The sequence below is a fragment of the Mixophyes fleayi genome, chromosome 2 (assembly GCF_038048845.1).
Source record: "Mixophyes fleayi isolate aMixFle1 chromosome 2, aMixFle1.hap1, whole genome shotgun sequence".
Classification (NCBI taxonomy): Eukaryota; Metazoa; Chordata; class Amphibia; order Anura; family Limnodynastidae; genus Mixophyes; species Mixophyes fleayi.
In genome coordinates this window covers 321,289,134-321,306,599 of record NC_134403.1, presented here as the reverse complement: position 1 = coordinate 321,306,599, position 17,466 = coordinate 321,289,134, and the positions used below count along the sequence as shown (strand labels likewise).

General features: G+C 37.1%; 1 protein-coding gene across 1 annotated transcript in view; it reads left to right on the top strand.

The window, feature by feature from the left end:
• Positions 1-2,063: 2,063 nt before the first annotated feature.
• Positions 2,064-17,466, top strand: part of COL26A1 (collagen type XXVI alpha 1 chain) — a 374,834-nt gene continuing 359,431 nt past the window's right edge. Inside the window, exon 1 of the mRNA XM_075196742.1 lies at positions 2,064-2,356. Coding sequence (XP_075052843.1) covers positions 2,184-2,356 — 173 coding nt within the window. The 5' untranslated portion in view covers positions 2,064-2,183. The remainder of the gene's footprint in view (positions 2,357-17,466) is intronic.

The following is a 17,466-nucleotide window of genomic DNA, read 5'->3' as shown; positions in this document are numbered from 1 at the left end:
CCCACAAGATTTAGTGTGTGATTTCTACAGCTGGAGAAAATACAGTATGAATTTTGCTCGAGCAGAATTGCTTGTACTCCATTGTGAATTCAAGCCATGATAGATCAGTTGCCGTAGGCTTGGCCAATGCATGTATGAAAATCCAACTTTAAAGCTACCAAATTTTCCAATACACGATCAGCAATTTCTTTTACATTTTTTTTGTGAAATTATCAAACATGACAAACCGCTCTTCAATTGAAAATTTTTAGCATTCTACAATCTTTACATAACAAATCACCAGAGTGGCCTGTTCCTTTTGAGAACTATTGGGAGTGGCATCAACTCAGCGGTGGATCCAGCACACAAGAGGGGAAAAACGTAACGGAACAAACTGGAAGTGACACACCGGAAGTGACATCAATCTGGATAATTTCTCCCAATTATGTCCATTAGGAGAGATCACAGGAGGAAGTAAGTTTGAGGAGTTTAGAGGTGACATTCCCAGTAGGGGTAGTAGATTTTAATGAGAGTGGGTAGGTCAGTGGACAGGAAGTAAGAAAGCCAGGTGGATAAGTTCTCCAGGAAGTGGAAAACCGGTCCTGGGGGATATAGATGGCAGCAATGCCGTGGTGGTGTGGGGAGAAGAGATGTATGATATGGACTGCAAAGGAGTAGAAGAAGAGGGAGGGAGGGTACAGAGGGATGACACATAGGTTGCAACTAGGGAACAGTAGGAAGCCTACTCTGCCACCTTGTCGGTCATCTGGTTGTGGAATGTGGATGAAGATGTGACTCCCATTGGAGAGAGCTGTAGAGGAAGCAGTGTCAGAAGGAGAAAGCCAGGGGTCAGTAATGTTAAGGAGAATGAAGGAGTGCGAGAGGAATAGGTCATGAATGGATGCCTGTTTCTTGCAGACAGATCTGGCATTCACAGAGTGCATTGGAAATGGATAGGTAAGAAAGTGGAGAGATGAGAATAAGGTTGGAATGTTTGGAGGCACATGGTGCTTGGGAAATTTTGTGGTGGAGGATGAAACTCAATCAGATAGTTGTGTGGGGTCCAAATTCTGGGGAACGTCACCAGAGACCAGATGTGAGAAAGACGATGAATGAGGGATATATGTGGGTGAGAGTACAGTGCCACTTAGTGTTGGCTTGGCAGTGATGAGGTTACAGCAAGCAGAACTTTTAAAGCTACTTGCAGGGGATAATGAAGGAAAGGGTAAAACTAAGATATTAAAGAGGTGGAGGTAAGTAGGAGGAAAATGTGTACATGGAGGCGTGGTGAGAAAGGAAAAACCATGTGATATTAGAGAGATGAGAGTAGAGTAATTGGATAAAAGTGGCTGAATCAGGCAGTTCAGTGCAGAAGATGGACATTAGTAAATAAGTAGATTGTTAGTAAAGCAGGAGTGAGAGGGTGAGTAAGTAGTAACTGAGAGCATGCATGAGAAAGTGTAAAGGTTATTAGTAAATCATGGTGAATAGCAAAAACTGATCACATGTGAGAGGGGGTGCAAGCTAAATATCTAGTATGGCTGGAATGTATGGTCACAAACAATAACAAAAATAAAAGGCAAACAAAATTGTGGTAAATCAAATTTAAGGAGCATGATTTGCAGTCAGTTCAAAAGAGAGTGCACAAAGCAGCTGCATGAGATAGAGGTGAACTCACAGGAGGTGTTGGATGTTGTCCTCATATAGCAGTGTTTCCAGTGTTCCCCTTCTCCTTATCTCATGTTTAACTTATGAATTATGCGTTTTAAATGTGAATATTGACTTAGATGAACGCTCCAATGTTTGACTATTAATGCGTGCATCTGAACTCATTATAATGGTGCAATGCAACATACATATATTTAATGTGTTCAATGTTAAATTCATGCACTTTTATACCTATCATTTCTTCAAATTGTACCATTCTTCAAGTGCATTGCTTTCAGCGATTCTTGCTTTTATTTTTAGCACATTTAACAGAATCGCCACCAGATGGTGCTGGTAATATGTAATGTTAAAGTGTTACAGCCCCCTTTTCAATGACTGGAGCAAACCTCACCAAATTTAAAGGACTTTAGTTCAGAGAATGACTTGAGCAGCCAGTTTCTGTGTGTTTAGTTTAGCTTTGCAGAGCTTTTGGTCTGTTGTAGTTTAGAATCCTCTAGTTTGCCACTGGATCTGCTCATTCATTTTTCACATCAAAAATGATTTCTCCATTTATAAAAATGAAATATCCTCTGGTTTTGCTCTGGTCTTCCTGCTTATTTGGATTTACCTATGGGACTGGGTTTATGTATCAGTTCCCAGCATCCACTCTCCAGCACAACTACCCTGATCAAAACTCAGCATCCGCAAGCACCAGTTACTCAAATCGCAGGTGAGTGCAATCACTTCAACATAATACATGTACATCTAAGTCACAATGCAATATAGCAATCTTTGTAATGTACACACAATCTGTAAACACTTATTATATATATATATATATATATATAACTTAAATCTGGCAGCTATAATAGTCAAAGCCATTTTTGTTAATTTCAGAAAACAATTTAAAATAGACGTTCTTATTGCAATGGAATGTATCAAACTAGAATTTTTTTAATTCTAACTTCAATTATTAATAGTGCAATCTCTCACTAAAGAACTCATTTAAATTTGTGTGCTAATAATGTAATATCTATTTTACTTGTACAATGTGCTATATAAAACTATACTGCTTCTTATATATAAGGCTTGCGTAAAGATGACAATGTGTACAGCAAGACACAGACGTAAACAATGTACAGTGCTTGAACCAATCACCAGGATTTATATATTGCCAGTATGTATGTATGAATGAATGTGTGTATGTATAACGGCTATTTAGTTGTAATTGCTGCACTGATTCAAAACAACTCACATTTCAAGAATGACAGTTATCTCCAAGTCATCATTAATGGTGTGATGATGTACACGATGAACCCATTTGAACTTCACTGTCCTGAAACCATTGATAACTGAGTAAGCAGCACTCAAAACATCTGGTTAACTCACTCCTTTGTAAAAAAAAAAATCTTCTAATAGCCTGTAGGGGGGAGTGTTGTCACAGAATGGACATGACATTCTATTTCTAATTAATATGTAGGTCTGCATCCTGTTCTTAATTTTTAGGGGTCCATGATATTATGCATGTCATTGAAAGTATGTAACAATTTTATGTCATGCATGACATCATTTTGTAATAATATATTAAAGAAAATGTTGGGGCAAAGTTTAAGTTGTTCCCAAAACTAAGTAATAATTATCTTTTAGACAAATGTCACAGCTTGTAGTGGTGGATTGCAATAAATACTATTACATTAATATTTGTAATAGTAATCAAGACAATAGCTGTAAGTGAAATGCACTTTTAATTGCTTGTTTTTGAAGACCAGCATTGATTTAGTGTACTAAGTGTATAACAATAGCCATGAGAAACTTGTAGGTTTTTGTTAGGACCCTGTAATCAGTCCTTGTGACTTCAGAGTTTGACCACCTGTGTATCAAGTATCAAAAGTTATATGCTGAACTGGCAAAGGAAACTTTATACACAGCTTATGTCAGCTGTCCGCTTCAGAAACTTGTGACTACATAGAAAAATATTATTATAAGCTACAAATATTATTATTACATAGTCAGTTATCAGTGTAATAATTAATTCATTCAAATAACTATCTGCCATTGTGTTACAGTGGCCAATTAATAATTTCTAAAGCTTTCTTTTAGTTTAACCCATTGGATCAATTTCAACCATGTATGTTGGACAAAGTAGTTAAAATGACACTTTATCGTTTGGCTTTATACCATTGGCACAAACTAAATCTAAGTTGGAAGAAAGTTGTGGCACTATACAAATGAGATGTGTTATCATCAACAAAAATTAATTCTGTCTCATGAAACAATGCATTCTATAGTTTTCCATTACATGTAGGTAGAAATCTATATACTTTTGTATGTTCGCTTCCCATATCTCTAACTGTGGAGTGGTCTTGCAGTTTTTCCCTCCTCTTCACTTCACACTAACTAGTGACGAAAGCACTTGACGCGTTTGACGCCACCAGTTTGTTAAGAGTTTTGTTGTTTTATGGACATCTCTATCTAATCTTTTCTTCGTGTCATTAATTTGTACTGAATAAAATATTTAAATCCTGCAGCACAAAGGGAAGAAAAGCCTATAAGTTGTCAAAAATAGAAATATATGGGTATATGGATATATTTAAAACAAGGACTTTCATACAGGTCATGAGATGGGGTTTGGACAACAACAGCTGCTCATGCTCCAATGTCATGTAATTTAATTGATTAATTTGCTGACAGATGACAATCTTCTGTGCTTTCAATGTGGTTACTAACTGTAGATAGGAGCAGACAGAGAAAACAGCTATATATTGAGAAGACAAAGGCTTAATATTCTTACCATATCCTTCCACATAGAATTATTTATTTTACTTTGTTTATTAACAGTTATTTATATTACGTAGCACTGTAAGGAAAATATTGAATCATTCACCTCAGTCTCTTCCTGAGTGGGGCTTACAATCTACTGTATGTTTCCTACCACATGACACACACAAACAGGCTAGGGTTAATTTCATGAACAGCCAGTTAACCTGCCACTATGGGGTATATTTACTAAACCGCGGGTTTGAAAAAGGAGATGTTGCCTATAGCAACTAATCAGATTCTAGCTGTCATTTTGTAGAATGTACTAAAAGAATGATAGCTAGAATCTGATTGGTTGCTATAGGCAACATCTCCACTTTTTCAAACCTGCAGTTTAGTAAATATATCCCTATGTCCTTGGAGAGTGGGAGGAAATTGGTGCACCCGGAGGAAACCCATGCAGAACAAACTCCACACAGGATGGGCTCTATATGGAACCAATGCTTTGACCTCAGCACTGTGAGGCAGCCACACTAACCACTGTGCCCCTATGTTAAGTGACAAACTATTGAAGACTATCTCAGCAAGATAGTTATATGAAAACAATCCAATATCAAAACTCAATGAAATCTAATGAAGTAATCACATTGCTACTTTCTACTATTTTCCTGGATGAAACATGGATGTTTACAAATCTAAAGAATTTAGTGACAGGACTATTTTCCAGGTGTTCAGTCCTGCAGAGGAATTATTTTAAATAAATAACAACTCTCTGACACACCATTCAAACCAGTATGTACTGCAAATTATTGTGCGAAAACATGGTAGTAAGTTAAACAGGAAACAAGGTGCCCTGTGCTCCTGTGAGGAAACTTTTAGGGGTAACATCATGTATGTTTAGGAGACCGATGTATTCAGTGAAATACATGACGAAATGTTAGATGCAAAACATGGACAGTATCTCCAAGTACGGGAGTCAGAGCCATAACTTAAAATGTTAGCGTCTGTGGTGAGAAAGAAAAATACTGCCCTCTTATCAGTTTTAATAAAATGAACCTAAAATATTGATAAGCTGCACCCCCCTTCAGCCTTGTGCCTTGGGCAGTCGACCCTATCGCACAGCCCTAGTTACGCCCCTGAAGGGAGTCAAATGATGTATGAGTTAACATTGCTCATTTTTCACTACTTAAGATTAAGAAAAGATAAGAGAATGTAAAAGTGGAGGTTATAGTAAAATATGAAATTGCTTAAAGAGTCAGGGGACCAAGCCCAGCATACATGTTTTTAGGTGAATATTCACTGGTTTAATTCATGGTGACATTTAGTCTCTGAGGTATCAGCTGTTGAACCATGGTGAGATCACAATATCAATGTCATTTTAAAACTATTTGTTATGCTGGTTGTGATTGCTGTAGGTATTTTTCCAGAGGTAAATATTTGAATTGTTTAAGGATTTCCTGAGGGAAGGGAGGCATAGAGGAAATGAGGTCATATTTATAATGTTGTCTGGGACATATCTAGGACTGTGTGTCAGATGGATAGCTCTTCTATACAGCCACAGGTCTGCATACCTTTAGTAGGAATGAGGTCCCATACGACAGACTTGCAAACAAAACTAGTTTTCAGTTAGATCTTACAGAAGTGTTTTCTTTAGATTTCATGAGTTTTTATGCTGTTTTTCTACTTTATTTGATATATTTGCAAGTTACATTCATGTTTTTGTTACCTCATATAGTTAGGTTTTCTCTTTTAAGTAGTTTTTATTTATTTTTGTTTCACTGAATAGGTCTCCACATGAGAGAAAAAAAAATATTAAACATGTGTAGAGTTTTGGACTCTTCTGTAAATTGTGTGTTCTTGCTGGCGTAGTAGATTAGTAATTACACAAATCACAGGTGTGCTTTGCAAGAACCGCCTATTGTACTTGTCTGATTCATGCTGTCAGTCTGCACATACTCAATAAACAGAACTTGGCCACTTGTGTGACCGCATTCATTTGTGGAATCTGTCTGATAGCAAAACAGAAAGGGAAAACACTTACAAAAGTGTATTACATCATGAAATAAATGTGCTATACGCTCAGGTTAACGCCATCTACTTTTAATCTTTCTTTGTTGCTTTAGCTTGTAAGCTCTCATGAACATAGTCATCTGACTCTTCTATAAGTCTCTTCTAGTATGTCAGCACTGTTCAGTTTTATTCAAAATTGTACAGTGCGAGATATAAATAATAATGATTTATACTACCCAGCAAACTGCATAGGTCTCATTGTCCACACAATGAACTGTGTCTCATATACATATTCACCTTATTGCAAATTTGCATTAGCATAATGTGCCTGGAATATGCTAATAGGTTTATGGCATGTAGTAGGATAGGTGATAGGGTAATTCCTCATCCTCACCTACAAGGCCCTCTCCCACTCCGCTGCCCCTTATATCTCCAGCCTTCTCTCCATTCACACTTCCTCCCGTTCCCTTCGCTCAGCCAATGACCGTCACCTCTCCTCCGCACTGATCACCTCACCCCACGCCAGAATTCAAGACTTCTCCCATGCTGGCCCCCTCCACTGGAACGACCTCCCTTGCACCATCTGTCTGTCCCCTAATCTGAGCACCTTCAAATGGGCACTCAAAACCCATCTTTTCCTCAAAGCCTACCAGCCATCCACCTAACCTTCCCCATCCTTTTTCTCCTCCTCCATCTTTCCTATTAGCGCTCCCCTTGCGCTTGATTCTCTCCACTGACTCCTTTCATGCCTGCTGTCTGTTTCCCAACCCTTTAGTATGTAAACTCATATGAGCAGGGCCCTCTTCCCTTCTGTCTCAGTTCCATTTCTTCCTCTCTAATATCACTGTACTTGCTATGCTTGGAGCTATTGGAGTCTTGGTTTTACTTGTCTTATTCTGTACTGTTGTACCCTGTATGGTCTACTGTTCATATTGTATTTTGTATGGTGCTGCAGAAACCTCGTGGTGTCATATAAATAGAGAAGAAGAAGAAGAAGAAGAAAAATTAGTAGGGTAAGAAAGGGATTAATGCAATAGAGGTTTATAATGTAAAAGTGAGTGAGGGTCATATAATAGGGTAAGATCAGGGAAGGAGAAGTAGGTTCCACTCCATGTACTGCTTCTTAGACCAGACACGGTATCAAGATATCCAATAGAGTAATGTTCCTTTATGTACTCTCTTTTCTTAGGCTATAGAACTCCATAAACCTGATGTGTAATAAATGGTTAGACTAAATATTTTGATTAATAAATGATAGATTAATGCTGTCGGCCAGCTAATAATACTTGTGCTTCTACTGAATAAATGCAGCTCTAACACAGCAAGTATTAAGGTGCAATGAGTCTCTAAATCACCACAAAGGTGAAAACAAATCAGGACACTTCAGCTCATTGATTTGTCATAGTCACAACTTAGTTCACAGCCACACAGGCAATAAATAATAAAAGCAGTTTATGTAATATACAGAGCAATATACACTGTTTATCAATGCAAAACAGATTTCTAGTAACAGTAAAAGCAAAATATAGCTGATATAGCTATGTTTAGCTAATAAGAAATGTACAACTTGTTAGTGAGATCTGCTTCAGTCCATTTTAAACAAGGATATATATACATATATATTAACTAATATATACAAGTATTGCACTAAATATCATACATTGATAGCTTTGTATGTAATGTATGATATTTAGTGCAATACATGCATTTAATCAATGAGTAACATTTGGATATATTTAGCTTTTACTGTTGCTAATAATCTTTTTTTTAAATCTTCTTTTGTTAAACACTTTGAACATTTGGACATACTCTCACTACTGCTAATGTCTCCACAGTATCACAGATCTAATTAGGTTTGGAACACTAATTGTACATTTGTCTCTGTTTAGTTGTTAATAGCTGAGCTATTTGTATGTTAATAGGCATTGCACACCATCTTTCAGCCACTAAAATATAACAGCTTCATTGGTATACTTTTTAATGATGGAAATGTATACTGGATATTTTTGAGGTAAGCCTACTGATTGGTAGACGCTGGTTTATGAACCTCACAAGACTTGGGGTTCCGTATACAACCTACCTCTGAAGAAACTATTGTTTTAATGGACAGATGCGCCAGGTCACGAAAGATAACTTAAGACCACATATATTGCTCTGCGTTTGCATATAAATATATATATATATATATATATATATATATATATATATATATATATCTATATTCACATACTGCAGGAAATCAACTATTGCCGTAATATATTATTCAAATCTTGCTGAGCAATACTCATTTGCTTTGGCAAATGTAGCCCAGAGCTGGCTGTAAGGGTCAACTCACCATCTTGCTGTCCTAGGCTGAGGGGATATGCACATGTGTAACCCGGCTGGCCAAAGGCAAAGTGTGACTTATTCATCCACAGATGTAGGCATCAATAATATGATCACAGCCAATGGTGAATGTGGAAATATAGAAGTGGTGATATGGAAATATAGAAGTGGTTGTATGAAAAATGTAATTGGAATGTAGGTGAATGGAATATGAATATGACATACCACCATATACACCCCCACTTCCACCACTGATCACAGCAGTTTCTCTCTACATATGAGAACATTGTCTGAAGATTATGATTCCATTAACCAAATGCCATATCCATTATTAATGTCTCCATTTTCTAAGGATCTTCCTGTAAAAAACAAGATGCCAACAGGAAGAGAGCAAGTGCTGTAGCTAAAACAGAATTTCTAAAACTATTTGTGATCATGTACCTCTTCAGTCTGTAAGTTTACCAAGTATGCTCCTGTCATAGGCAGACCGAGGGGGGGGGGGAGGGGTTCCTAGTGCCTGGAAACCCCACTCCAAGCCTGGGGCATTGTATAATTGAGGTTGCTGGACCCTGCTCCCGCTTCACACAGCTCTGCTTGAAAAGGGAGAGCTGTGTGCACCTAACAGTAGTGCACGCAGCATTGCCCATGTATATTATGGGGATAGAAAGAGTTGGAGAGCAGCCAAGCACTGTCTAAATTTATAGCCATGCCCCCATGCATATGCTGGTCATGCCCACTGGCGGCGTGGTGTGGAAACCCCCCTCTACAAATCCTGCGTTTGCCCCTGCCTGTCTCTGTAAAGGTTTTACCCTTTGATTTTTTTTCTGCATAAAACAGTCATTTTAAGTTAAAATTATAATGTTGCAGTAAACCTTCAATGTGTTCAATGTATCTGATGTGCCCCAATGTGTCACAGGCTAAGAATCCCTGATCTAGAACACACACTGCAGTCCTGCTCTTTGGAGATGGAGGGAATTGTGGCTTAGACACCTATAATGAAATAGGATAATGGACTATATGGACTGAATGAGCGTTCTCTGCTCTATGTTTCATTGTCAGTTGTACAGTGTATGTATAATCACTGCACATAAATCTTATATGACAAGGAAACAGACCTGCACATTTGTAAGTGTACACATATGTATTGTTTATGTCATTTATGAGGACTGTTATGGGAAGCATTTGTCAAACAAACATGTAACACTGCTATATAAGAGTGACAGTTGTGGTAACGCAGCAGTGACCTAATTATGTGGTCATTGGATATAAGCGCTTTGCTTAGAAATCGGTACTGTGTCGAACAGCATTAGGAAATGACTCAGTGCAAGTTGCCAGCTCACTTCTCTCTGCGAACATTATCAAGAATACATTCTGAAAGTACATATGTTTTGAAGGCTGCATGTGATAAAAGGAAAGAATGAGGAATGTGGCAAGTCAGTGAACCAGCTGTATCACTTACATAGTTCTTTGTGTCCTGTAAGAACATTTGTTGTCCTATGTATGGATAGCTGTCTGTATGAATTAATGCATGTGATTCAAAAATAATAGGGCTCAAAATGTTAGCCACCCCCTTAAATAAGTAACCCTTTCGCAGTCAGGAAGATAATGTTGTAAAGAGGCATAGTACAGGAATTCTACGGGGGAAGAAAATCTGTCCATATATCCATCACGTGATTACTGAATTAGTGATGTTTCTCTTTATAGTGAAACACTGCATAATAGTAATATTGTACTTTATGAGCATAACACTGCTAGACATAGTTATTGTACTGTTGGGCATTCCCCCCCCCCCCCCCCCCCAAGGATTTAGTTTTTGTTATGTGTGTGTATATGGCAGGTTGTGGCATAAAGATATAAGCTGAGTGTATCCTACTTGTCATCTCAAAGAGCAAGAGAACTGGTGGATAATCATCATCAGCTATTTATATAGCTCCAATAATTCCGCAGCACTGTACAGAGAACTCGCTCACATCAGTCACTGCCCCATTGGAGTTAGTCTAAATTCCCTAACAGACCACATGCATTATTGTTTTTAAAAGTTCTAGAAAATAAAATGATAAAGATTGCATACATTTTGATTAATTCATATGTCCGGTGTATGTATCACACATTACAATAAATGCACAATAAAATGAAAATCAATTGCTGGCATCTTAAACTTGGGCTTACATTGGTGAAATAAACTATATTACATAATTATTTTAAGCACTTTACCGGTAATATCTGTCACAGGAGCATGCTCCATAAAAAACTGAACATTTTAGTTTGTCTGACTACTCCTGTAAGAAAGACATATGTGGCTATCAAAATCTATATAAAATCTGTGCCACATTCCATAATAACCAAATAGCATGTTTTGATTTCCATTTGTTAACTGTGCTAGAAAATGATTTCATGTGATTGAGTGTTATGGGTTACAACACATTTTTCCTGTGGATCAATTTTCATATAGGGCCATAGCTGAGAGAAAGTAAATAAATCTATTGGATAGTTATTTACCTACATCCAATCCAGCAAACCATCCATGCATTGCAGATCATCGCAATGCTATAATATAGCATTAAAAATCAGAAATAGTGTGCATAGGAACCGGCAAATTATTAAAGTTGTCCAACTGCATCTCCTGCACTATCTGATAATTTACCAGTAGCTGTTAAGAAGGAACCCTCTATAAATACCCTACTAGCCCACTCTATAAACAAAACATTACTAGGGGGAGTCAGACTAATCCCCAACTCCAATTATACATATTTCCCATTTTTATACTGATATAAATGGGTCTTATCTGTGAGGAGTTTGTATGTTCTCTCCGTGTTTGCGTGGGTTTCCTCCGGGTGCTCCGGTTTCCTCACACAACCCAAAAACATACTTGTAGGTTAATAGGCTGCTATCAAAATTGACCTTAGTCTCTCTCGCTCTGTATGTGTGTATATTAGGGAATTTAGACTGTAAGCTCCAATGGGGCAGGGACTCATGTGAGTGAGTGCTCTGTACAGGGCAGCGGAATTATTGGCGCTATATAAATAGCTGATGATGCTGATGTGTGTTAAACATAGATATAATCAATGCGCAACTTGCCAACATATTATTACTATGGACAATAACTTTAAATCCTATATTCCAGTTTAGGAATTCCAGGTTAAGGAATTCTTCATATATAACTTGTCATTGTTGTATACCTAATATCCTAAATCTATGGACTTCAGTATGTTGGTCTTGTTTATTAGAGGCCTAAAAGATAGTTTTTCCCCGAACACTGTAGGAATGTTTATAATGCACTCTAAGTGGACTTGTCACTTGTCACCACTTTGCCATATGCACTATTTAGTAAATCAAACAAGCAGCATCATAGCTGCTTGTTTGCTTTACTAAATAGTGCATATGGCAAAGTAAACAAAAAAATAATTTCCAATTTTTTCTTGAAACCCCTAGGAGAACGCATTATTCAGCATTAGCTTTTACAATTTTCTATGCTCACTCCCCGGCCTCTTATGAGGTGCAGACCTTACAGCTTTCCTGCTGTGTGGGATTAGAGGAAGCCCCGTCTGGGAGAAAGCATAGCACATAAACAGTGCTTTGTATATAGTACCCTCTCCCATGTGAAATTGAGTCAAGGGAGACCCCATTTTTGCTAACTAGGTAGGGCACAACTATTTAGTATAGCAAACAAAATAAAATCAGAGGACAGGTCCATCTAGTTTTGGTAAATATGTACTAATGAGCCACAAATCTTATTCAAATGTTCAATTTATAGCTGGTAGATACAAAATCAAAATTTGGACACTTATTTACACATATGGCATTTTTTTAGCATAATTTACTAAAAAAACCCCCACCCAACATAGAATAGGGACAAAATAAACCCTGCCCTGATACACACATACCCACCAAGAGATGCCTGTTTTCCACCCAGAAACAACCACTTCATGGCCAGAAATGGCCACTTTAGGGCAAAAGTCAGACCAATTTTGTAAGCCCCATCTCTTTTTACGGCCCTTGAATTGGGACAGTTGGAAGGTATGATAAACATATTGCTCATGCACACCTCAAATTAATTCTTATCTAGAATTCTACATCCCCTTCTGTCTGTAGAGGTGGAAATGATGCGAGCAGGTATTTGTGTTCGCGTAAGTGTGAAATAATTATATGTGGACGCATTCCCAGCTCCCTCAGTCAACCGACACTATTTTTAGGCATGACCTCATCTAAAAGGAGGGTGATCTTCTCTGTTTTATCTTCTCTGATGTCTGCTTTTGTCTATTTTGTGATTGTAATTTGTGTTTTTTATTTTAGCTTTTTTGGAATATATTTTATGTCATTAATTGTATACGATTCCACTATTTGGTTTGGAAGGTTCCTGTTAAATATATTTTTTTAAATTATTTAAGTATTTGAAAGGCCAAATAAAAACTTCTGAAGTACATACATAAAAAATATGTCTGCGACAGTAATATAGACCACATGCCATGACGCCCTTTAACCTCCTCTCTGTTTTCAGTGTTATTTTTACAATGGAATATAACAAAAGAAGACTATTGTTTTATCTTTTCTGCTCTGGAAAGCACCCAAGTCTAACATGAAGGACCTCCATAATGATATGAATGGAATCTGCTTGTTGTGATATACGATAGAGCCTTACTATAGATTGATGAAGTCTCAGCATGAGCGTAAAGCAGAGAGTCACGCTTTCCCAATACTTTGCCATTTGGTCATCCTATGTTTATCTTTAAAAAGATTAGACATGTTTTTAAATTTATGTTACAGAATGTTATGGAGCCAAAAGGAATTTCATGAAACCTATTCATTATTGTACATTAAAAGTGCCTGATTCTAGCATAGGTGCAAATGGAGGTCAGGGAATTAAAGCCTTGGTTTTGAATTGACTATAAAACATAACAAATTGTAAGCCTGAAAGAGGGACACTGATTTTAAATTATTCCAATTCTTAACATTCGTAGAGCAACCAGGAAACCGGTAACCTACAATTTCCAGTAGGGCTAAAAATATATCTAATTCCTAAAAGTTTGAGCTACATATATTTAACACTTGCGGTCCTTTGCTCTTCAAGAGGAGGATGATGGCCAGTACAGTCATGGCCAAATGACACAAATATTATTTTTCACAGAGTCTGCTCCTTCAGTTTATATGATGGCAATTTGCATATGTATTTGCATACTCCAGAATGTCATGAAGAGTGATCAGATGAATTGCAATTAATTTCAAAGTCCCTCTTTGCCATGACATTAAATTTATCCCTAAAACAACATTTCCACTGCATTTCATCCTTGCCACAAAAGGACCAGTTGACATCAGGTCAGTGATTCTCTCATTAACACAGGTGAAAGTGTTGAGGAAGACAAGGTTGGATATCACTCTCATGCTGATTGAGTTAGAATAACAGACTGGAAGCTTTAAAAGGAGGGTGGTGCTTGTAATCATTTTTCTTCCTCATGAAACATGTGCAGTCATCATTGCATTGCACAAAAAGGGCTTCACAGGCAAACATATTGCTGCTAGTAAGTAATTTAATTACTAGTAATGGGAAAAGAGTTAATTTTAATACCACATATTACTGATATTACTATTTTTTTCTTGCTACACAGCTTTAATAATATATATATCTAGTGGTCAAAATAAGTGGAAATTTCGAAGTGGCGGTATAAAAAATTTAATGGTTATGTAAGTGAATGGAATTTGATAGTTTAGCAATAAAGGCAGTAGGAGAAGTGGTGGGATGGCATACCACTGTATGCACTCCTTCTTCGACGTCTGTGTGTAAGAGTATAAATATATATATATATATATATATATATATATATATATATTCGAAGTGGGCTGGCATACACTGGTATGCTATGCTATGGAACCAACACAGCGGCAGATGCCCACCTGCGTCCAAGCTCCTGATCATACTGCCACTTTTCCAACAGGTTTGATTATAAAACTTTCAAATTCCATTCACTTACTTACAGGCGCGGGCTGGGAGAGGGATGGCCGGGGGGCACACAGGCGGCCGCATCATATTACAGGGGATGCGGCCGCGTCAGATGACGCGGCCGCATCCCCTGTCATGTGATGCGGCCGCCTGTGTGCTGACGCGGCCACAACTGATGACATCGGATGCTGCCGCGCGGGGGGGAAACTGTTTTTTGCATCCGGGGGGGGGGCGGCCGGCCGGCCTACCCCCCGGCCCTAATAAGCGTCTAACCCAGCTGCCCCCCTGCCCCCCGGGCCAGCCCGCCACTGCTTACTTATTCCATGCCACCACTTCAAAATTTCCTGTTTGACCACTGTATATATTTATATATATATATATATGTATATATTTATATATATATATATATATATATATATATATATATATATATATATATATATAATATGGTTTCAAGAAACATGACACATCCTTAATCCACTTTAATAATGTAGAAATAAAACAATATAAACACAAAGGAACTATAATAAAAAACAACCAAGAGAATGACAAGTAATTTGATGCTCAATCCTTGAGACACAAGCACCTACTTTCATTAAAGTGCTCTTCTCATATGTTACATTTTCACGTCTGCAGTTTCTTCGCAATATGTTCCGCTAATGGGTTTAACACTTTCTTTGTCCCTCTACAGTATTTGAGCAAGAAATACATTTTGTTGATGATAGAGCTGCCATCACATTCTTTACTCCAACTCACTCTGTGTCATCTGGATTGAAGCCAGCTTCCCCTTGAGCTATGCTTTTAAAAAGTAATATAGCCTAACTAATTGTTATTTTGTTTTGCAATCATTTGTAGAAAGTAGTTTGTTCTGTATTTATTTATTGTACAGATTTTCTTTTGTTACTTTTGTATAATTCATTGAGCAATGTTTAACTCAGTCAGTTACTCTTTGTCTGCTGTGTTAGAGAAGCACCTGCATCCTAACATACAGTAATCACTTGCTGTAGAGGTCTGTTTAGAAATGCTCAGTCTTTGATAGCAATTTCAAATAATAGATTTAGTTGCTCTTTAATAACATATATTATGTAGTATACATCCAAAGACTTGATACATGTTGCATTGCACACAAAACATTTTATAAATGCTTGGTGATACATTAAATAACCCTTCACTTTAGTGAACTTCCCTTCTATACAACCATTTACATTTAAATTTAGAATCATGTTTTGCTTTTTTGGCTCTTTTCCTGTTTAATACAATATTTCGTCTGTCAAAGGTTTTGTGCAAGATTATGCTTCCTTTTTGCTTCTGCTTTCCTTTGGGTTCTAATAATCAACTGTCTTCAGTTATCCTCTTCTAAAATAAATGCGTAAACAAGTTGCTGAAAAGAATGCATGTTTAGTCTATGGAGAGAAGTGTATGTTAATGACACATGCAAGCAAATATGTCCCATCTCCGCATTAATTGCTAACGTGTTTTTATTGAAACATTTTTATTTGTGCTTCTGAAATTCTTCTTTCTTATGTTTGTTTCATTAAAGAACACGAAAGTTCCAGATCTGTAATTTGCATATTTTTGCAATGACGAATACCTAATAGCTTTATTTTTCCACTGAAATATAAAGTTGATCAAGGACAGACCCTACCTTAACTACAAATATACCATCACATTTGAAATGTACATCCCCCTCCAATGCAACATGGTTTTGCCAAAGTGCAAAGTTACTCTTTTTTTTTTTGCTTTGCACACTCCCGAAAATATGAAGGCACGGTTCTCAAGATACGTGCGTTGTAGAATTTAGGTGTAGTTTTTAATTTGTCATTTTTTATTAGCTATAATAAACATTAAAATATACCCCTGAGCTTTCCACCAAATCCTTATTTTAATATTTTGCTTTTTATAATAATTATTTTAACAAAACATTAATAAAAAAATTGGTTTTGGGTCTTTATACTGGTTATTATCCTAGTTAGTTTAATACATTAATCACACACATGAGGTGTGCCTTCCACAGTATCTTTTCCTTCTCTCCCACTGATGTGTATTAGAGTATACTACTGGAAGTTGCACCCTCTTCTTACATTAATTTGTCTCGGAATCATAAATGTGATACCAAGATCTGAAAATATGGGTAAAGCTTGAAAATATACTTTGAATAGTAACCATTTGAAAGATTTCTAGTGCGGAGGTTACAATAACTGTTATTAATCTAACATTAGGTGTAGGTCTGCTGTTGTCTACTACTCATGACACTGCACATCCAATACCTATGTGGAATATAATTTCACCAAAGAAAGCACAGAATTTTTTTTATATAAATATATTTATATACACACACATTTAATGCCACGTGTCAATAATAATGACATTAATGATCATTCAGTAAAAAAAAAAAACCTTATGAGAACCATTTATTAGGATGTTCTTAATGTCCACTGAACATAGAATACATTTAGAGTTGTACATGATTGCACATACATGTTCTAGCATGTTTACCAGATTGTCATCGCTACTGCTCAGGACTTGGACTAGCCGTGTAGTTGGATCAATAGATGCGACAGAAAAACAAATAACTTTAAGATGCCTTGATTCGGATGTGGCTGCATGTGCTTGAGTTTGGCACGTCCATACTGTATATTGACTACGGCAAAACCCTCTTCCTCACCCTGCTCACTCCCTAAAACCGTAGGCTGTTAAGTGTCCTTTGTGTTCGAAGACAGAGCTTTCAGGGCTGCGATCACAGATGTATCTCCTGGTTCTGGGCATCCGTAGAGTTATTTTGCGTACGATACGCTGAAAATTGGCAGATACGT